The 23,121-nt window shown below is 41.3% G+C and overlaps 1 protein-coding gene across 1 annotated transcript in view; it reads left to right on the top strand.

Annotated features, from left to right (window-relative positions):
- Positions 1-23,121, top strand: part of NUGGC (nuclear GTPase, germinal center associated) — a 52,707-nt gene that overhangs the window by 12,816 nt on the left and 16,770 nt on the right. The window contains 7 exon segments of the mRNA XM_032592870.1: positions 3,915-4,124; positions 10,218-10,393; positions 11,964-11,982; positions 12,270-12,285; positions 12,288-12,358; positions 20,917-21,022; positions 22,207-22,340. Coding sequence (XP_032448761.1) covers positions 3,915-4,124; positions 10,218-10,393; positions 11,964-11,982; positions 12,270-12,285; positions 12,288-12,358; positions 20,917-21,022; positions 22,207-22,340 — 732 coding nt within the window.

Here is a 23,121-nt window from a genome sequence, read left to right as displayed (position 1 = left end):
AGTTGCTTGAGGATTAATTAAGGATGCTTTGGGCTGCAGATGTTAAAAAAAAAAAAACACCCAATTTATAATGGCTTAAATGAATAAGGATTTATTCATTTCTCACATAAGAGTCTGGAAGCGGTTTGAGTTTGTGGGTTGGTTCAGTGGCTCAACATATCAAGATCAACACCTCCTGAGTTCCCTTGGCCGTTCATCATACTTGTTGCCTCACAGTCACAAGATGCTACTGAGGTGCTAGACTTCACAGCTGGCTTCATGGCAGAAAGAAAAGGATAAAAAGTTGGCATCAAACACATCTCCCCTTTCCTTGGAAAGTAAAAGCTTTCTCAAAAACACCCCCAACAAATATTTCTGGGTAGATTTTTTTTCAGAACTGGCCTCTGGTTTGGGCACATGGCCTTTCCTAGCTGAAACGGAGTCTAAAGCAAGAAGCAGATGTGTTGTGATTGGCTGCCCAGACAGACAGACAAACACTATTCAGCTAGCACAGACAGAGGACAGGATGGATATTGGATATAGTAGAACAACTCTCTCCTCACTTTATAATCAATATCCATCTTATTAAATTACATTTCATTGTAAATTTAAGACTTGTAGAACTAATGTGTAACTTATTGAAACTGTATATTTAAACCTAGTGTTTTTTTTGTTTCTTAAATTCATTTTTAAAATGTTGCTAGTCTATTTATAAATCCGGCATTTTTTTTGTATAAAATAAGAACAATTACTTACACTTGTTCTAAAATTTAGCATTCAATTACATCCTAAATTTAACATAACAATCCTCCTTAAATAGCTCACACTACTTATATAATTAATCAATTTCCTTAGACGTTATATTATAGTTCAAATTTAATATATTCAGTTCTCCTCAAAATTTTTAAATACTTGGCCAGGCACTCTTAGAAGTCAAATAAATGAAATCTTTCAAGTCACTTAGCTCTTGTATAGCTAGGAAATCAAACAATATAATAGTCACTTTTATTTTTAATGGGTATTACTGTTCAGAATAATTACACTCCTAATGTCTAAAACATAGACTGAGCATGTCCAAAGAAATACAATGATTATAAAACTGATTACTTTATCTGCATACACACAACACCAACTAAGTTACACCAAGGTAGCAGTATCCATTTCTTCAATATTCTGTATTTAGAAATTATCCCTTCCCAGTATTAAAATTTAGGGTTGAAACAAGGAGTGGAAATATCCATTGAAGCACAATTACATCTCAGTGAGTGAGGGCACAGATTGGGTTTGTGTCCGAGGTTCCAGACTACAATGAAGGAAGCTGAGTCTGCCTCCTAGAATGATTTATCCTGAGCCAATTTATTGGGTTGAGCCTTCTTACACAAGGGACTTCTCAAGCCCATGTTTGTTCTTTCACATTGCCCTTATGTATCTGCTTTATTACTATTTTTTAACGTTTATTTACTTTTGAGAGAGAGACACACACAGCACGAGCAGGGGAGGAGCAGTGGTGAGAGGGAGACACAGAATCCGAAGTGCGCTCCAAGCTCTGAGCTGTCAGCACGGAGCCCAACGTGGGCCGTCGACTCACAAAACTGTGAGATCATGACCTGAGCTGAAGTCAGCTGCTTAACCGAGTGAGCCACCTGAGTGCTCCTCTGCTTTATTTTTAAATATCTTAAAGAACTTTTATCATCATTTCTTTCACATTTCCTGTTATTTGATTAGAATTGATGAATTCTGTGACTCCCTACACACATTGCATCAATCCCTTGATTTAAACCCAACTCTTTTAAGATTTCCAGTTTTGGGGCACCTGGGTGGTTCAGTCTGTTAAGCGTCTGACTTCAGCTCAGGTAGTGATCTCAAGGTTCATGAATTCAAGCCTACATCAGGCTCTCTGCTGTCACCATGAAGCCTGCTTCAGATCCTCTGTCCCCCTCTCTCTATGCCCCTACCCCACTCATTCTCTCTCTCTCTCTCTCTCTGTCTAAAAAATAACATTAAAAAAAATTCCCATTCTTATCTTTCTTTCATGATTATTCTATAGATGTTTATTACAATGACCACCAGGGACACCTGGGTGGCTCAGTCAGTTAAGCATCTGACTTTGGCTCAGGTCATGATCTCATGGTTGGTGAGTTCAAGCCCCGTGTCGGGCTCTGTGCTGACAGCTCAGAGCCTGGAGCCTGCTTCGGATTCTGTGTCTCCCTCTCTCTCTGCCCTCCCCTGCTCATGCTTGCTCTCTCTCAAAAATAAATAAACATTGAAAACAAAACAAAACAAAACAATGTGCACTATACATCCCAAATCTCCCGTCCTCTGAAGTGGTAGCCCAGTAAAGATTTGCTGCCACACACATAGTTGCTGCCTGAATGTGTCACTGTCTGAAGATATGTTTAGGTAGAAGAAACAATGGGCTGAGAACAATTCCCCATCCCACCCACCATCATTAAAACATTCTGGAAATGCCTACATGTCAAGATATTTCTTGTACTAGGAGGAGAAATTTTAAAACCCTTTTAAAGATCAATTTCAGATCAATTTTTAATTTGGCAAATATGGTCACCATATCACTATCAATTTTCTGTAGTCGGGGACTTCTGGTAATCCAAATGTTTGCATTAGCCATGTGGGAAGAATACTCTGTCTCCAAAATTTAGATTGCATATTAATTGATGTGGTTTTGGAGTGTTGGGGGGGGGGGGTCCGGAGCCGATGGCCAAGAAAGAATTCTTGAGATATCTTTGGTACAAAAAGGTGATTTTCTTAAAGCATGGGGACAGGAAGAGAAGCAGAAAGAGCTGCATTCTAAGTGTGAGGAGTGGCTGATTGTATACCTGGGAGCTGGGGGAGGTAAGGAAAAGGGTGTTTCCAAAAGGACTTTTCATATGTTAAAGAAGATTCACAAGATACTGGAGGCCTAGCTATTGTCAAGCTAATGTTTTTTCTCTAATAATGCATTAACATTAAGACAGTAGGAGTTCCTAGAGGAATGAATGTTTTACTCTGCCTACCTCAAGTATTCGTCAATGGGGTGCAGGTTATAAGGAAATTTGACTTTACCAATTTCCTTCTTGCCTTTGTTCCCCATATCACTATGGAGGGGAGGGGAATGTTAGGCCTCAGGAAACTGAGTCTATAGGTTTCTGGAAGTTAAGCTATTGATAAGATTGCCTTTTTCTTGTAATTTACTAAGGACATTTATAAACCGATGGAGACTCATGTGCTGCATGGCTGTGATCTCTATCAGGTAACCATATGTTTTTTTGCCTTCCCTTTGTTCTTGGGCAGCCAGGAGTGGCTGAGGAATATCACACATATCCCACCAGAGGGGCGGAGGAGGGGGGGAAGTGTTGTGAGGTATTAGCTTGTGCTTTACCCTCAGCTTGCCTTTGGTTCCCTGATCATTAATCACATTAATTTTAGAATCGAAACGGGAGGCGCCTGGGTGGCTCACTTGGTGAAGCATCCGACTCTTTATCTCTGCTCAGGTCATGATCTCAGGGTTTCTGGGATCAAGCCCCGCATCACGGTCTGCACTGACAGTGCAGAGCCAGCTTGGGATTCTCTCTCTCCATCTCTCTCTGCCTCGGCCACGCACACTCTCTCTCTCAAAATAAGTTAAAAGGAACTTAAAGAAAAAAGGAACTGAAATGGAATTTAGAAGATGAAATTATATCCAGTGAAACTATAGCTTTACTGAAGCCCTGTTCTAACTGACTGTGGTTTCTTCATCTGTAAGTTAAGGAGCTTGCACTTTCTGATCTCCAGGGTCCTTTCTGGCTCTTGAAAACTGGATAAGGTCTTCTGGTGCCATTGTCCAGTGCTGCTTCTACCACTATTGGCGTACCTTCACTGAACCTGGATCATAGGCGATCCAGGACAGAGGAGCTGGGAGAATGTCTGGTGTGTGTGATTGTGTCCTTCTTCATCAGGCAGAAGAGCTGTCTGTCAAGCTGGACCCTTACATCCGGACGCACAGGAGAGACTTGGATGGCGAATCAGCTGAGACACAAATTTGGCCCTTGATCAAACATGTGGAAGTGACTCTTCCCAAATCAGAGATGATTCCAGAAGGGTTTGTGCTGGTGGACATTCCAGGCACCGGCGACTTCAACAGCAAGAGGGATGAGATGTGGAAAAAGGTGATTCTCTTTCATGTGGCTTCATTTCCTCTTTGCTTAACTCCTCCACCCTTTCTAAAGCAACCAAGGGATTTTATGAGCTCACTGGAGTTCAATTCTTCTACTTTCTAGGTTCTAAGCCTCAGGGCAATGGCAGAATGTGTGTGGCCAGAGACACTGGGGAGAGACGAATCATGAGGCAGACCTGGAAGTTAGAACAAGAGTGTGTGATCAGGAGAAGGACCAGCAATAGATTGGTCTAGAAGGAAGCAGAGGAAATACAGACAGAGGGGGAAAGGGAGGCCAAGAGTTGAGTCAAGGTAGAGAAGCTTACGGTCCAGCACCAAGGAATGAGGAGGCTGCTACCGTGTGTAGTTGCAAGGAACAGAGACCTGCTGAAGCAACCCCAAGTCAAGAGGCTAATCGGAAGAATATCAAAGGATCTCATGAGACACAGCCAGGCCTCAGGGCCACCTATCAGGATAAAAGCAGCTATTTCTCTCCTCTTCTTCTACATGGCTCTTGTGACTGTTTCTCTGTGCAGTTCTCTGCAGAGCCCTGCTTTTCTCTTAGTTTTCTCTACTTTAGCCCTTTAGGATCCATATTGTGAAAAATGACCACCTTAACCCCTGTCTTTAAATGGAATTGTAGTTCATATGCCTACAACTCTCTGACTATAGTCTCTATGCCTTTTAGTTTCAAATTCTGAGGAGGAAAATGGATCGATTACTGCCTAGCTAACTTAATCTCTGGATTAAGCATCTATCTTTAGTGCATGCAGTCAGCTGTGCTGAAGGTTATGGTGAAATGGAAAGTCTACCCCTTCAACCAAAACTTGGTAGGGGTTCAGTTCCTGGCAAATGAATTAGAGCTGGCCAGGCACCCTCCAGATATGTCTACAGCCAGCAGTAAAGCATTGGGGTAGTTAGATCTGTACCTAATGATTAGAGGTTGAAATATTTTAAAGAATTTACCTCTTTGTTCATTTCCTTTTCATTCATCAAACATGTATAATGTGTAAGACAATGTGCTTTGCACTGAGGATGCAAAGATTATAGCTAATAATAATAATAATAATAATATACCAAGCATTTACTCTGTGCTAGGTACTATTCTCAGTGAAATAATTTGCCTTTAGCACACTGGGGAGTTTAATAAAGGCAAGATGGCTTGAGAGCCTTTCTGCTCTTAAACCCCACTGTAATCCTACATGGTTAGACAAAGCTAAATTAAAATGTGCAGAGCATGACCTTTATGTTAAAGAAACATGTGTGTGCATGCACATTGTGGGTGGTGTGTGCGTGTGTGTGTTAATAAATGTACAGCAAAAGTAGAAACCTGCCTTTCGGAAGGGATACACACCAACGTAACAGGAATTTCTGTGATTACCAGCACTCTTTACTACATACACCCCCGTATTTTTGCATATTCATGAACATGTATTATCTTGACAACTAAAAAGATGAAAGCAAAATAAACACTGTTGAATGGGAACAGAGCCTTCTGCAAGGGCTTAGAGTCTAATAGGAGAGAAGAAACCCACAGATGTCAAAATCCCAGCAGAAGTGATGTAAGCGAAGTCCAAGGTGCTATGAACACTCACAGATAGAAATTACCTCCAAAAAGAGACCTCATTCCTTCAGCGAACACCCACTGAGCATCTACTCAATTCTGTATTGGGTTTTGGATAGAGAGAGGACAAGTCCATGCCCTTGGGAGTCCTATAGTCCAGAAGAGAATCAGTTAGTCGTATTAATTAACAAACCACATTACTTAAAAAGGAGAGCAATAGTAATGAATTCTTTTCTTTTGTAATTGTTTTTGTTTTTAAATGCTTTACTGCAAACCAATGTATGAACACCAATTCTCTTTTTATATTTTTTTTTTTTTTAATTTTTTTTTCAACTTTATTTATTTTTGGACAGAGAGAGACAGAGCATGAACGGGGAGGGGCAGAGAGAGAGGGAGACACAGAATCGAAACAGGCTCCAGGCTCTGAGCCATCAGCCCAGAGCCCGACGCGGGGCTCGAACTCACGGACCGCGAGATCGTGACCTGGCTGAAGTCGGACGCTTAACCGACTGCGCCACCCAGGCGCCCCTGAACACCAATTCTCAATAACATCAATATACTTGAAAATTTAGTAAATGTGTAATGTTTATTTAGGTAACACAGTATAGTATAGAATATGATAGTATTATATGTGATTTAAATAAAGAAGAAGTGAACAAAATGGAGTCAAGTAAAACAGAGACTACAAATCCAGATGTCTGTTTGGATGTGCATTAAACATATGGGATTTTTTAAATCAAAATATATTTTATTAGTTATTTTTTCAGTAATAGAATTTAGGTGATTCATCATTTACTTATAATACCCAACCAGTGTCCTCCTTAATGCCCATCACCCATTTACCCCATCCCCCCACCCAACACCCCACCAGCAACCCTCAGTGTGTTCTCTGTATTTAAGAGTCTCTCATGGTTTGTCTCTCTTGTTTTTATGTTATTTTTGCTTCTCTATCCCTTATGTTCATCTGTTTTTTATCTTGAATTCCACATATGAGTGAAAATCATGTGATATTTGTCTTTCTCTGACTAACTTACACACTCTACACCTAGCTTATACACTCTAGTTCCATCCACATTGTTGTAAAATGGCAAGAATTCATCTTTTATCACTGAGTAATAGTCCATTGAATGAATATATATATATATATATATCTATATATATATATATATGTGTGTGTGTGTGGTATATATATATGTGTGTGTGTGGTATATATATATGTGGTATATATATATATATGTGGTGTTATATATGTGTGTATATATATATATGCGTGTGTATATATCTATATATACATATATAACCCCACAGCATATAGTATACACATATATATACACACGCAATATACTATCTATATATATTATATATATATACCACATCTTCTTTATCCAATGAATTCTTTTTGGATGAGAGGGAAACTTCAGAGAGGGCACTTAAGCCCAGCTATCACCAGAGAAGATTGTTGAGAATGGGACCACTGAGCACTATTGTAGGCCAGGGAGCAGCAAGACCCAGAGGAATGAAGGAGCCAAGTGTTGTGGGAAGCATGAGTCTTCCTGGGTAGCTGAGGAAATGGGTGTGGGGTGTAAGGAGAGAGGCACAGAAGACAAGCTTGGAAAACCTTAGGGATGGGCTTAAATACTACCCTTCCTGGGGAAGCTCAAAGGATAAGAAGGACTGGAGCATGTATAGAGAGAGAAAGGGTGTCTTTAGGCAGAAGGAGCTCAGGAGCACAGGGTGGGAACACGGGGGGTGAGACATAAGACTGGAGCTGGAAGGGGACTGGGAGGGAGGGCTGGTATCGGTAAGTCATGAGCAACCCAGCACTGTAGAAGGATCCACTGGAGGATTTGTGCAGGTTTGGGCTAAATGAATGACTGAGGGCTTGCAGAGCTCTGGACTGGATTTGAAGTCAAGATCAGGATGATAGAATCAGGATGACAGCTTACAGATAATCAGCCTATGCCTGGATTTTACAGATAAGGAAATAAAGGCTCAGAGAAGGGAAGTAATTTGCCCAAGACCGCACAACTACTGAATGGCAGAATTTGAACCAGAGAGCAGGTTCCTACCTTCCCAGCTGAGGCTCTGTGTCTCCCCACAGGACCTCACCCTAAACAGTTCTTTAAGATAAAGACAGTCCCAGTGTCCTTCTCCTTGGGGGTCCGCTCAGGCCCGACCATGAGGGCCTTTGTTCTACAGGGTTTCAGCTCTTGGAGTGGAATTGCCAACCTTGGCTAGTTCCAGGCTGGGTCCCGGGAGCAACAGCCTAGGGAGGCGGCTAGCCTCTCTCACCGGATGGAGCCATGGTTGCTGCCAGTTATGATACTCTGGGAAGCCAATCAAAGGCCACTCAGAACAGAGGAGCCAGCATCTGGCTCAGAACACCCGCTCTGAGGAGGGTCCGGTTAAAGTGAAGGGACTGTTCCCAGCCTGCTCTGCTTGGCCTCAGCTCCCCTGCATTCTTGTGGTTTTGTGATATTCTCTCACAAGGAGTTACTAAAGACTCCCCTCTTTTCAGGGAGAACAGAACACCCTGCCCCCTCCCCTGTCTCTCCAGCTGCCAGCCTTGCCTTCCCTAAACTAAGAGTATATGAATTTACATGTCCCTGGCTGCCACTTTGAAGTCCTGAGACTTTAGGCGTGTCACTTTGAGCTCTGAGGCCCGTTTCATCACAGGGAGGGAGGATGTGGGGGGTGGCTATGGTACCAACCACTCCTAAGCTCAGTTGCTCTAGGTTGGCTTTTTTGTGTCTTCTGCAACTCCAACTTTACCAAATCCTGGCAGCCAGAGCCTCTTGTAGGGTCTGAGACTTACAGGCCTCTTCTTATGTTAATAAACATTTATTAAGCACCTGCAGTTTGCCAGGACTGGGGAATACGAAGGTACGAGAGGCCCTGCCCTTCAGGAGTTTGAAGTCTGCTACTCTACAGTGTTCCACAGCCTGAGTGAATAGCTTAGTAGATTCCCTAGTTAGATTGTAATTTGGGAAGTGGGAGGGAGCTGTTGATTTTACTTTCCTGCCTAAATGTGAGTCCATCCACATAGGGAGGAAGTTCAGGACCCATAGTCGTGTGGCCTTAAACTGGTCTTTTGCTTCTTGGGGCCTATTATCTTCTCTATAAAACAGTGACATTTGTCTAACTCTAGAGATTTACGGTTTTAAAATAATGATCCATGAACAGAGGGTAGGTGATGTGGTGCAGGTGGGGGGTCTCTAAACCTTCCACCTCCAGTTCAACTAAAGCAGTTCAATTTTTAAAAACCAATTGGAATTCTTCCTCAGCTTTCATTTGAAAAAAAGCCTCCACTGCTAAAACAAACTCAAAACCCACTACTCTAGGTCAGGATTTCTCAGGCTCAGCTGACATTTTGGGCCAGATAATTCTTGGTTGTGGGGGTGCTGACCTGGGCATGGAAGGATGTTTATAGCATCCCTGACCTCCACCCACTAACACCAACGCCAAGTCATAACATTAAAAATGTCTCCAGAGACTGCCATTCTCGGGTACAGAGTTGCCCTGAGTTACGAACCATTGGCATAAAGCAAAATGATGATTTAATTAGCAAATCACAAACTTGTTACACCTTTATGTGCAAAGAAAGTGCTGTCCTGAGGAACCTCAAATAAACTCAGTCCCTGAGCTGGAACAGCTTTTCATTTTTATGGAGAAGTAAGACCAGTGAAATAATATACCAAGAGAAATGTCACAAGGCAACACATAAAACCTGTCCCATAAAAGTTGCATAGCTAATAGAGCAATGATATTAATCATAAATTGTAATTTCGTGCTCATTGGCCTTTGCAACTTGAATCATAAGGTTTCTGGCTCCTTGCCTCCACATGGTGGCAGTGTGCTGAATAGGCAGGGGCAGTCAAATATCAAAATGATGCCCTGTGGTGATAACTTTGGGGGCAATGCATGACCAGGACCAGTTCTGGAAAAACAATAATTTTCCCTAGAAGACAGCTGAGGTAAAGCAAGCCAGTGATGGATCTGGGACTGGAGGTCTGATTTCTTGAATTCTGTCAATCACTAATGCACAGACATCTATGAAGCCTCTATTAGGGCCAAGCACTGTACTGGAGGTGATGTAGATTCCAAGCTGTAAAGTGTAGCCACTTCTCATCAGGTCCCTTGCAGTTGCAGGGCGGCGGGGAGTGTGCAAAGAACTGATCCTGTACAATAGCTCTGTGAGGTACAACGGCAGGTAAGTCCAGGTGCTTGCTGTAGGATACAGAGGAGGGGGGGCCAACCCATCCTCAGGTGGCTGTTAGCAGTCTCAAAGAGCAGATGGAAGTCAAGCAGAGGCTGTGGCAAGTGCAAAGGTCCTGAGAGATAAAAGAACAGGTCACACCTGAGAAACTTCGAGAAGCTCAGTCTGGCTGGTACATGGAGAGTGCCGTGGGGAGAGGTGAGAGGTGGGACTGGCAGAGAGATGGGGCAGAACATGGAGGCCACAAATGATACATGAAGAGACCACGTCCTCTACAACTGAGACACCATTTATGTTCTTAAACCTATTGTGGTTATGTTTCACAGACCATTGATAAGTGCTCAGTGATCTGGCTGATCAGTGACATCGAAAGAGTTTCTGGAGGGAGAGCCCATGAAGACCTTTTGAATGAGAGCATCAAAGCCTGCCAAAGGGGCTTCTGCAGGGACGTTGCCCTGGTGGTCACCAAGACCGACAAACTCCACCTGCTGGAGTATCTAAGGTACCGTGCTGGGTTTGTAGGCCTGTGGGCTTTCCTCCATGGGCCCCGACTACTGTAACAACAGAGCCTTGACCCCTGGGCGTTTCAGACTTAGAGAAGTGACTGCTGCATATGAAAGAGGAGTCTGGGTGGCTTCCTGGGACATCAGGACCCTTGAGCAGATTGTCTTGGGAATCTAAACCATTGGGGACCCTCCTCCAGTGAAGCTGCTTAATACCCAATAGGCTGTGGCCTATATAGCTCCAGGGGAGCCACTCATGTATATGAGATGCAAAGAGCACCTCCTGGAGGTGTGCAGTGTGATGGTCCTCCCCGCCCCCCACAGATACGGAAGTGTAGATGCCCCCACGGCTAGTTGGCACTTTCTATAGTACTGTCTGGCACGGTACAGCTTTGAAGTGTCAGATTCTGTTTCAGATTTTAAACCCATTTGGAGCAAGTTCTCCAAGTTTCAGAACTTTGGCCAAAAGTAGCAGCATTCTTACAGAGTCATACTCAGACAAAATTTAATGGAAGGTAAGCATTTTAGAGTTTAATAGATGTTAAATGTCCTGATTTTCATGTAGACCTCTGTACCCCCATACCCAGGAGAGCTATAATTTATTTTCTATATGGCACACTTTGAAGGTGGAAAGGGGGTGTTATTAACTCTTACAGAGAAGCAGCTGGTATAAACTGGTCTGTCCTGGGTGCACGGGGCATATGGTCACCAGATGTAACATTGTTAATGCTTCTCTGCGCTAAAAAGAGGATCTCTACCTGTCACCTGTCATCCTCCCCCACACCCACTGAAACTTGAATTCTCCAGGAATTCACTAAGCAGAGACAACTTCCTGGATGAAGAAATAGGCCAAGGCTTTTCCTCCAACTTCCTCACTTTCATGGCCTAGGTTGGAACTTCAGCTTTGTTTGTTTCCCCCCTGAAGATTCCCTTCACCCCACCCCCCCCACCCCATAATAGTATCTCCAGGTTCTCCCTTCCCATGCCAGTTCTGCAACTAACATAATTCAGTCAAACTTACGAAACCTTTATTGAGCATGGTGGTAGGGGCTGCAGATTCAGAGAGTCATATTGCCTAGTCACTGAGATCACTGACTTAAAAGAGGGTTAAAGATTATAAGAGAAGGACACACTGGGGCACCTGGGTGGCTCATTCGGTTAAGTGTCCAACTCTTGATTTTCAGCTCAGATCGTGATTTGGTGGTTTGTGAGATCGAGCTCGGTGCTGACAGTGCTGAGCCTGCTTGGGATTCTCTCTCTCTGCTCCTCTTTCTCTCTCTCTTTCTCTCAAAATAAATAAATAAACATTTAAAAAAAAATAAGAGAGGGACAAAGTACTATGGGAGAGACTGGGCCAGTGGGCGAGGTCACGGAAAATTCTACCACCAGCAAAACATTGAGAATAAAGACACTTTTTTCAAATGGACCCTGGAGGTGGATCAGAAGAGGGAACATGTGGACCAAAGAAAGTGTATGCAAAGGTATTAAGGTATATACTGCTCTCAGGGAAAGTTGAAAGACTGCCATGACACACAATGAGTTGAGTAATTGTTATAATTTTCATTTCAGGGAAAGAAAAGTGGGAAATGTAAGTATGGACTACTTTTATTTTTATTTTTTGAGCTCTGTTGGGATATAATTGATATACAAAAAATTGCACACGTTTAGTGTAAACATCTTAGTGAGTTTGGACATATGCGTGAACTAGTTATTTTTAAATAATACTTTCATGATTAATTTATAAAATTTGAACACATGCACATTTGTCTGGGCCAAATGAAGATACGTTGCCGAAAGAGATGTGCGTCTTATCGCTGTATCGCTCTTGATAACCCTGGACTCTTTGCCATGCTTTCCTTTCTCTTCCCAATCTAGCAAGCTATTCAGAGTCAGCGGAGGCCATTTTAGAAAGAAATGAAATGATAAAACTACAAAGGAATAGAATTCTCAAGGAAAAACTAAAGGTGAGTTAACAGATTTGCCTGTGTATTTTTTCTGTTTTCAACCGCTCACATTTGTCTATTTGGTCTTGCATTGTAGCTATGCCAAAAGCTTTGGAGTAGACAATTTGGACTTAACTTAGTCTACTGATGAATAACTTTGTGACCTTAGGCAAATTACCATTCCTCTCTGAGCCTCCACTTTCTCATCTGTAAAATTGGGAAATGATAGTATCTACCTCCTGTGGTTGTTGGAAGGATTGAATGAGCATATGGTCTACGGAGAAATATGAGCAGGTAAAATCAGAGATCACCACACTGTTTGAGGGTGGTCTGCTGTAGGAATGCATTGAATGCTGAGGGAAACACAGAAAGATGCACAGATCACACTGGCAATCCAGGGCAGGTGGGGGGGGGGGTGCTGCAGAGAGGTGCAGGGAAAACTCACACTCTTGAGCAGAATTTAAAGAGCCAGTAGTCAGTAAGATGAACAAGCGAGAGAAAGGGCCTTCTGCAGGAGGTTTGGTAGATAAAGTCTGAGCTGTGTTTGTCAAAACTTGAGAAATTGTTCTGCGGGAATCTTGATGTTTTGTTAAATTATTTTTGTTATTCTATCACGAAATCGTTATAACATAAACTCCTTACTGTAATAGTCTCATACTACTATAAAACTGAAACCAATTTTAAGATAAAATATTAATGAAACATAGAAGTGGTACATCAGGGTTAGTATAATGTGATAGATGTTTTTGGTTTTGCTGAAACTAAATCTTCAGTGCTGGGTAATAGTGAAAACATATGGCCTGCTGTCCAGTTCTATATTTAATTGCATTCCATATTTTGAATTCAATTACGTTGATGCAGAAAATCATCTGATATACAGTGTGGAGCTGAAACTTTCAAAGCTTTTGTTTCTAATTCATAATAGTCAGATTTCATACTCAAGCCAAAATCTTGGACCAAGCAATTCTTGATACTGGTTTTAATGAGGCAATAACTGAGGAAAGCTGTTCCTATTCTCTTTAATTGTTCTTGTTGGCATTACAGAAATATGCATTTAATGAGTGCCTGGTCATATTGTTTCTGGAAACAAAAACCAAAATACTTCAATACACAATCCACAACTGTATTTATTGCTAATAATGCTAATGATAAATTTATTGCTAACAAATGCTAATAAATGTTGGTGCACATGAGATGGGGTCTGGACACAGTGAGCCAACTTGCGGGGTGACTGCAGTTCTGACTATTACGGTCAAGTCCTTTTGAGGTCTGCACACCCTCACCTCTGATGGCCAGGCCATCTGATGGCCTTAATTCTCCAACCACTTACTTCAGTCTGACTTAATACGAAAGCTTAAAACTTGTACTGTATGCCTTCTCATGGAGCAAAATTTAATCTTAGTCATAGAAATATGAGACACAAGTTGATTGTAAGTAGTCATTTGTATAGATGTCCATGCTTATTTTTTATTATAAAAATAAAAATTAGGGGCGCCTGGGTGCTCAGTTGGTTGAGCGTCCGACTTCAGCTCAGGTCACGATCTCACGGTTCGTGAGTTCGAGCCCCACGTCAGGCTCTGGGCTGATGGCTCAGAGCCTGGAGCCTGCTTCCGATTCTGTGTCTCCCTCTCTATCTGCCCCTCCCCCATTCATGCTCTGTCTCTCTTTGTCTCAAAATAAAACATTAAAAAAAAATTAAAAAATTAAAAAAATAAAAATATATAAAAATAAAAATTAGGAAACATAGTATAGGAAAAATGACGGACCCCCGGAGGCTACATTTATGGACCTCAATTTGGAAATGCTATGTATTTTAGAAAGATTGTTATTAAGTAAAATGGATGGGGGAGGGGCGAGTGAAGGTTGGATCTGGGGAGACCAGTTGGAGGTTGTTCCTGTAATCAAACTGGAAGCACTAAGAGCCTGAACTAGGCAGTCACTGTAGGACTAGAGGAGAGGAAATGCATTCAAGAGATGTAGGAGTTCACATCTATATGTCTGGATGACTAATTGTATGTGGCAGGTGGAAGAGAGCTGGGTGTTTGCATTCTCATGTATGTCCTTTTACCTACAGTATTTTACCTTTGCTTCAGAGTACCTGTAAAGAAAGCCATACGACTCCCATGTGTCTCCCTTTTGCTCTCATGCTGGCAACACTGTCATAATACTTCTTCTTTTAAGTTGAAGTCATTGATGCACAATATTATATTACTTTCAGGTATACAGTGTAGTGATTTGACAATTCTATATAGTACAAAATGATCACCACAAAATAAGTCTAGTTACCATCTGTCAGCTGTTATTACAATATACAGTACTATTGACTATATGCCTATGCTGTACTTAAGCCCATGACTTGTTTAGTTTGTAACTGCAATTTTGTACCTCTTACTCCCCTTCACCTATTTTGCCCATCCTTCCATCTACCCCCAGTCTGGCAACCACCAGTTTGTTCTCTGTATTTGTGAGTCTGGTTCTATTTTGTTTGTTTGTTCATTTGTTTTGTTTTTACATTCCACAAATAAGTGAAATCATATGATAGTCATCTTCCTCTGTCTGACTTATTTCATTTAGTGTAATATCCAGTAGGTGCTCCACATTGTTGCAAATGGCAACATTTCATTCTTTTTATGGCTGAGTAATATTCCACTGTACATAGTATAACCTATCATTTTTATCCATTCATCCATCAAGAGACACTTAGGTTGTTTCCATATCTTGCCTACTATAAATAAAGTCGCAGTGAAATAGGGGAGCGTGTATCTTTTCAAATTAGTGCTTTCATTTTCTTCATACAATACCCAGAAGTGGAATTGCTGGATCACATGGTATTTCATTTCTATTTTAATTTTTTCAGATACCTCCATACTGTTTTCCAGAGTGGATGTACCAATTTACATTCCCACCAACAGTGCATGAGGGTTTCCTTTGTCCCATCCTCCCTAACACTTGTTACTTCTTATATTTTTGATACTCGCCATTCTGACTAGCAAAAGGTGATATCTTGTGGTTGTAATTAGCATTTCCATGGTGAGTAGTGATGTTGAGCATTTTCATGTGTCTGTTGACCACCTATATGTTTTCTTTGGAAGAATGTCTATCCAGTTCCTCTACCCATTTTTAAATAAATAAATAAATAAATTGATTAATTAATTAATTATAAATTATAATTAATAATTAATTAATTAATTTTAAATTTTAGTTAGTTAACATACAGTGCAGTATTGGTTCAGGAGTAGAATTCAGTGATTCATCACTTACATACAACACCCAGGGCTCATCCCAACAAGTGCCCTCCTTAATTGCCCATCACCCCATTTAGCCCATCCCCCCGCCCCCAGCAACCCTCAGTTTGTTCTCTATCACTAAGTCTCTTGTGGTTTGTTTCCTCTCTTCTCTCTCCCCTTCCCATATGTTTATGTTTGTTTCTTAAATTCCACATATGAGTGAAATCATATGGCATTTGTCTTTTTCTGATTGACTTATTTCGCTTAGCATAATACATTCTAGCTCTATCCATGTCGTTGCAAACAGCAAGATTTCATTTTTTTGATGGCTGACTAATGTTCTATTATATAAATACCATATCTTCCTTATCCATTCATCAATTGATGGACATTTCCTCTACCCATTTTTAATTGGATTCTTTGTTTTTTTGGTGTGCCCTTTCATGAGCTCTCTATATATTCTGGATATTAACCCCTTATCAGACATATGATTTGCAAATATCTTCTTCCATTCAGTAGGTTGCCTTTTTGTTTTATTGACAGTTTCCTTCTATGTGCAGAAGCTTTTCAGTTTAATGTAGTCCCAATCATTTATTTTTTGCTTTTGTTGTCCTTGCCAGAGGAGATAGATCCAAAAAAATATTGCTAAGACCAAAGTCCAAAAGTTTACTGCCTATGTGTTCTTTTAGGAGTCTTATGGCTTTAGGTCTTATATTTAGGTCTTTAACCCATTTTGAGCTTATTTTTATATACGGTATAAGGAAGTAGTTTAGTTTCATTCTTTTGCATGTAGCTGTCCAGCTTTCCCAATACCATTTATTGAAGAGACTGTGTTTTCCCCATTGTATATTCTTGGCTCTTTTGTTGCAGATTAATTGACCATACAAGCATAGGTTTATTTCTGGCTCTCTATTCTCTTCCATTGATCTGTGTGTCTGTTTTTGCGCCAGTATCATACTGTTTTGATGACTGTAGTTTTGTAGTATAGTTTGAAGTCTGGATGCATGATACCTTCAGCTTTGTTCTTCTTTCTCCAGCTGCTTTTGCTATTTGGGGCCTTTTGTGCTTCCATTCAAATTTTCGTGCTTTTTGTTCTAGTTCTGTGAAAAATGTTGTTGGTATTTTGATAGGGATTACATTGAATCTGTAGATTGCCTTGGGCAGTGTGGACATTTTAATGATATTGATTTTTCCAATCCATTCTAACACACTTAACAATACTTCTGATACCCCGTAAGGTGCCTGGGTGGCTCAGTCAGTTAGGCGTACACTTCAGCCCAAGTAATGATCTCGCTGTCCTTGAGTTTGAGCCCTGCAACAGGCTCTGTGCTGACAGCTCAGAGCCTGGAACTGCTTCGGATTCTGTGTCTCCCTTTCTCACTGCCCCTTTTCCACTCATGCACTGTCTTTTTCTCTCAAAAATAAATAAACATTGAAAAAAAATTAAAAAAAAAACAACAATTCTTCTGACACCCATGTTGGGATTTTCTCCCACATCGAGCAATTCTCTGTGACACCAGCAGGGTATCTTGCAATTTAACTCAGTCTGACAATATCTTCCAGGACATAGCATTCAGATCCAACAGGTTAAGGGCTTAGTCCCACAAGACTGCCCCCTACTTCAAATGCCAGATGCAAACAGTAGGTCCTCAGTTTACTCACAACTTCTGTCCTGACTTGGCTGCAAATTGAAGGTCCCATGACCTTCTCCCCCTTAGATTGATTATTTGCTAGAACAGCTCACAGAATGCAATGAGAGAATTACTTACATTACCAGTTTTTTTGTATAATAAAGGATATGATAAAAGATACAGATGAAGAGATACATAGGGAAAGTTCTGAGAGGTTCCCAAATACAAGAACTTCTGTCCTGAAGAGTTGGAGCATATCATCCTCCTGGTATGTGGATGCATTCACCAACCTAGAAGCTCTCTGAACCCCATATTGTTGGGGTTTTATGGAGGCTTTCTCACATAGGACATCATCAATTACTCTATTTCTATCCCCTCTACCCTCTCTGAAAAATGGGGAGTGGGACTGAAAATTCCAAACTTCTAATAGCTTGATCTTTCTGTGACCAGCCCCCACTCAGGAGCTCACCCAGAGTTGCCTCATTGGAAAAAAAAAAAAAAAAAGACCTTCCCATCACTTAGAAAATTCCAAGGAATTTAGGAACTCTGTGTCAGGTACTAGAGTCAAAGACCAAATATAAGATCTAGAGATGCTTCAGAGCACTGGGTGACTCAGTTGGTTAAGCGTCCGACTCTTGGTTTCAGCTCAGTTCATGATCTCATGATTTGTGGGTTTGAGCCCCATGTCAGGCTCTATGCTGACAGTGCAGAGCCTGCTTGGGATTCTCTCTCTCCCTCTCTCTCTCTGTCCTCCCCTGCTTGTTCTCTCTCTCTTTCTCTCAAAATAAATAAATAAACATAAAAGAAGAATAAGAGATGCTTCTAGTGCTCTTATCACTTAGGAATGACGATGGTTTTTGGAACTCTATGCTGAAAACTGGGGTCAAAGACTAAACATTAGAACAAAGGATTCTCCTATCACGTCCTAATTATAAGGAATTTAGGAGTCCTGGGTCAGGAACCAGTGGCAGAGACCAACACATATATATTTCTTATTAATATTACTTATTTTACTTAGTTTGAAGGTTATAATGGGCTTATGGCTTTTCATAGAATTATTGTGTTCTTTTTTGATGTTCAAGTTCATATTTCGGCCAACGGGAGCCCATAATTTAAGCTGGATCTTTTTAGCCTTACCCAGACACTTTTAAAAACATTTTTGCTCTTTGGCAACAACAAATACTCAGGCCCCTTTTATTTTTCCCTGCCCTAAGACATGGACCTACTACTCTCAAAGACATTGGGTTTCATGTAGTAAAGAATATATTAAAAATAAGACTCGGGGTGGTAGGGGTTCATATTAATGACTTAATACAAGTAAAAGAAGTGGACAGGGTGATATCACTGCAAAATTATTTTAATGACGGAGCTAGAAAAGATAGATGTTTTGAAAATGGGTCATGATTCATATTACTGATTTCCAGCTTTGCTATCTCTTTTGATGCCGCTTCTATCTAGTATACCTTCTATTTTTTAAAAACTTTTTTAATTTTTTATTTATTTGAGAGAGAGGAGAGAGAGAGAGGAGAGAGAGAGAATATGAGTGGGGGAGGTAAGGTAAGAGAGAGAGGGGGACAGAAGATCTGAAGCGGGCTCTGTGCTGACAGCAGAGAGCCCGATGTGGGTTAGAACTCAGGAATCATGAGATCATGACCTGAGCCAGAGTTGCTTAACTGATTGAACCACCCAGGTGCCCCTAGTATCCCTTCTATTTGAGCTACAGGTTTCTTCTCTCTCATATACAAAATATTCTTACAAACTGTGGTAATAAGCAATGTGTGTGAATTACAACAGTGACTAATCTTTCCATAGGATAATTTGGTGAGTATCCACTTACCCTCTTGCTGTATGCAGCAAGGTCCGTATCCACCTACCTTCCAGCTGTAACAACATCTCTTTTATAATAAAATGGAACCTGCATACTGTAGTCACTTCACTGGCACCATAAAAATATTTCTCTGCACTATAATAACAAGCACAAGGGTTTAACTAATCTTCAATGATTTTTAGAAGAGATATACAAAATTTAGAGCAAGGTTTTAAGTAATGTAAATACCTAGACACAGCTAGGCATACTTCTTGCTTTCAACTGTTTTAAACCCTACTTAAATTTAATTCCGTATCAATTTTATCTTCCAGTGGAAGATAGTTTCAACTTTCCCTAAACTGTTTTCCCAAAGTCAAAACGCTATCAGAAAGGAAAAAAGTTAATTGTGGCAAATCTTCTGTATAATTTCAGCCCTGTCTGCAGTGTGTGAGGCTTCTGGAAGCCTATCCAGGTATATCTATTCCAGTCTTGACTACACGGGCTTACCACTTGCCAGACATGTGGTCTCTGGACTCACTCAGCTCTTCTGTGTCTTTGCATCAGGAAGAGACTGATGACTCTCTATGGTGTTCTACTGCCCCCAAACCTATGCACACACATGCACACTTTGTGATTTTTCTCTTTTCTTTTAAGTGAGAAAAATGAAGATTATGGAACAATATTTATGTATACTTCTAGTATTACTTCTCTGTGGTGATGATTTTTTCTAATAAAAAACCCCATTTACTCACATTCTTAATTCCTTGCCATTTAAAACCATCATTTACTTAAACACTACTCTGCTTTTAAATGTGTCTGATTACTCACTAACCACCCAGCTAAGAAACTTGTACTTTTTTACACAACCTTTGCCCAGTGTCGTGGTGTTTAGGTAAATATATAACAACCAGATCTCTGTTAAAAATAAAAGAAGAAGGGGTGCCTGGGTGGCTCAGTCTGTTGAGCATCCGACTTCGACTTAGGTCATGATCTCTCTTGCAGCTCGTGAGTTCGAGCCCTGCGCCGGGCTCTGTGCTGACAGCTCGGAGCCTGGAGCCTGCTGCGGATTCTGTGTCTCCCTCTCTCTCTCTGCCCTTCCCCACTTGCACTCTGCCTCAAAAATAAATAAACATTAAAAATTTTTAAACAACAAACAAATAAATAAAAGAAGCAAACCCCAAAAGTCCTGACTTCTAGCACTTTCTGATTCCCACCTTTGCCAATTTCAAGCTACCAGGGTGATGTCACTAAAGGTGGAGTTGGGGAGAGCTGTGTGCCGTGGCTCTCATGTGCTGGTGCAGCACATCGCTGCCTTTGCTGGAGTTGTGCTTTTTTCTTACCATAAAGCCTGTGGTACTTTCCCCTCTGTGAACACTTTGTACACTTTAAACCATTTTCTCTATACATTTCCTTCTAGAATTGGTATTTTATTTATTTTAAAAATCTTATTTATGTTGGGGGTGGGTTGAGAGAGAGAGAGGGGGAGGGGCAGAGAGAGAGGAGAGAGAGAGAGAGAGAAGGAGAGAGGGAGAGAGAGAATCCCAAACAGGCTCCATACTATTGGTGCAGAGTGTGACGTGGGGCTCGAACTCCCGAACTGTGAGATCGTGACCTGAGCCGAAATCAAGAGTCGGACACCTTAACCTACTGAGCCACTCAGGCACCGCTAAAACTGCTATTTTTACCTCCTGAGAGAATAGTTTCCATGTAGCAGTTTTCTTACAACTTCCAACCTTATGAGGCCTGGACAGATAGGAAGAACCTGACGTACAAGGTGTTGTGTGTTCTTTAAGGGGCTGTTGCAGCACCGAAAGTTAGTGAGCTGAAATTTTGCTGAAGGCTCTTGTAAGGCCTGTGCATTATTTCCTTTACCATGTTTGAGTATTCTTTCTCTGTGTGCCGCTCTCACTTCAGAGAAAACTGCCCGCCGACTCCAAGGTTCTGGAAGCCTCCGATCTCGTGTACACAGTCAGCGCCCAGGAGTACTGGCAACAGGCTCTCCTCACCGAGGAGGAAACTGGTAATTGATACATTTTTTATCTCAGTCTCTAAAATTCTCAAGATTGAGCTCTGAATTTCCCTCTCTAGAACTTTCTGCGCCACATTTCCAGCTTGCCACAGTTTCTGTACCTGTTAGCAAATGTATTTGTTTTTCTCTCTGCATTGTAGTACCTGAGACAATTCCTATTTCATCCAAAGTCTACCAAGAGTTGGTAGAGGTCAGTGATTGGGTTGTCCTTTCTCAGTGTTTGGCTTGAGATTCCTCACTCACCCAGCTACAGGTATTAGTATTTACTGAGCTTCTGTTGTATGCTCTGTCTCTGAGGAGGAAGAAGCAGAAGACATGACCCCTTTCTTGTCAGAATTAAAATCTACATGAGGAGCAAAATACTAAGCCATGTGTAAAACATCAAGGTAAAAATAAGCTTGGTTAAATGGTGCTGTGAGTACAAATCCAAAGAACCTAAAGGTCTGTGTGACTGGAGCACTCAGGGAAAGTGGGCAAGCAGGCAGGACCCGAGCTTGATGAGACCTGCTTCGAGTTAGCAGGCATCCTGCTTTGGGTGAGACCTGCTTCTCTCTCTCTCTCTGTCCCTGGTGAGATTCCCTCTGTCTCTCTGCCCCTCACTCATTTTCACCCTCTCTCTCAAAAAAAAAAAAAAAAGAATTCCACTTATGGGAATAATGGGAGAAAAGGTAGGAAGAGTCTGTTACCTTCTGACGAACACAGCATTAGGACTAACATGAGTTTCTAAACCAGAATCCCCACTCAGCAGAGGTTCTCATCCTTTCTACAGCAGGCATGAGCGATTTTCATGTTAAGGGTTATTTGATATAATGGAGAAGTCTAGGGGGACTGAAGAGCTGAGTATCTCGGATTGTGGGCACCTTTGATTCAACTATTCTGGTAAGTAGCAGGCCAAAGGGAAGTGCCAATGTTTTTAAGCAGCCTGCACTTTTCTACTTACTTTGACTTGTACCGCTAAATAAAATTAGGAGTTAGGAGGCTAACTTCCTTATTGTTGATCCTAGACACGGAGAAAATACCCTCAGAAAAGCTGGTGTAGTGAGTGGGCAGTCAGCCCATGTAGGACCTCAACTGTGGTTAATTGAGACTGCCATTCTGATCTGTTAATTTTTGTGGATTCTATTTGCTGTGAACTCTGGCCTTTTAAAATGGTTTGTGCTGCCTGTGAATTCCAGAAATCCCCAAGTTAAGAGGCTATATCAGGAAGAGGCTCTTGGACAAGAAGAGGAGGATGGTGACCAAGTATGTTACTGAAGCCTTTGGTCTGTTGCTCCTCACAGACAGTTTCAACTGCATGGAAAATCTGCCGGTATGAGAGATACCTGTGCGTGTATTTTCTGCCTCCCAACCTGAGCAGAACATTCCCTTTTGCAAACCTAGAAAAATAACTTACGATAATTTTCTTTTCATATCAAAGGGAAGATACTAAGCCCAGAAATTTCAAAGGTGGACAAAAGATAATTAGGGGGTTAAAATTGTGACATTTGAGTAAAAAAAGAAACAAATAATATTTTACATGGTTGAGAGGAAAATGTAAAATCAATCAGCAGCTGCTTTTACCTCTCCTGAGACTTGAAGAAGATGGAATGTGTTTAAGTGATAACAGAAGTGATTTGTTTCAATCTAGTAGAATATTGGCAATTCTTGGTTATCCTACCAAGGAATGGCTCCAGTCCAAAAACTTTTTCATCTGTCTATGGATTTCCCTTATGCCTTGGTGCCATCAGAATCTCAACTCAGAGCAGCCTAGCAAAATAATGTGAGGAAGGGATCTAGGAGGGACATCAGCGAAGAGTTTATGTATTTATCTTCATGATCTAGAATGCAGACCTTCTGAATGGCCAGTTCAAATTACTTTTCTCATAGTAATGGACAAATTTATCTCTTTGGTGGGTGGTTCTTTTTTTTTACCCTAAAATAAGATGGATAGGCTGCTAGGTTAGAGGTTGGGGAGAGTTTGGGAGAAAGATCTGTTGCTGCAATCAGTCACCAAGTGCACTGCTTCTTTGTGAGGGAACTGAATATACAAGTAGGAAGTCATATGTTAAACCAGAACTCTGGGGGCACCTGGGTGGCTTAGTTTTTTAAGT

Source organism: Lynx canadensis, chromosome B1 (genome assembly GCF_007474595.2).
Source record: "Lynx canadensis isolate LIC74 chromosome B1, mLynCan4.pri.v2, whole genome shotgun sequence".
Taxonomy (NCBI): domain Eukaryota; kingdom Metazoa; phylum Chordata; class Mammalia; order Carnivora; family Felidae; genus Lynx; species Lynx canadensis.
Note: the sequence above shows the minus strand (reverse complement) of the source record. Positions and strands in the feature narration are given on the sequence as shown.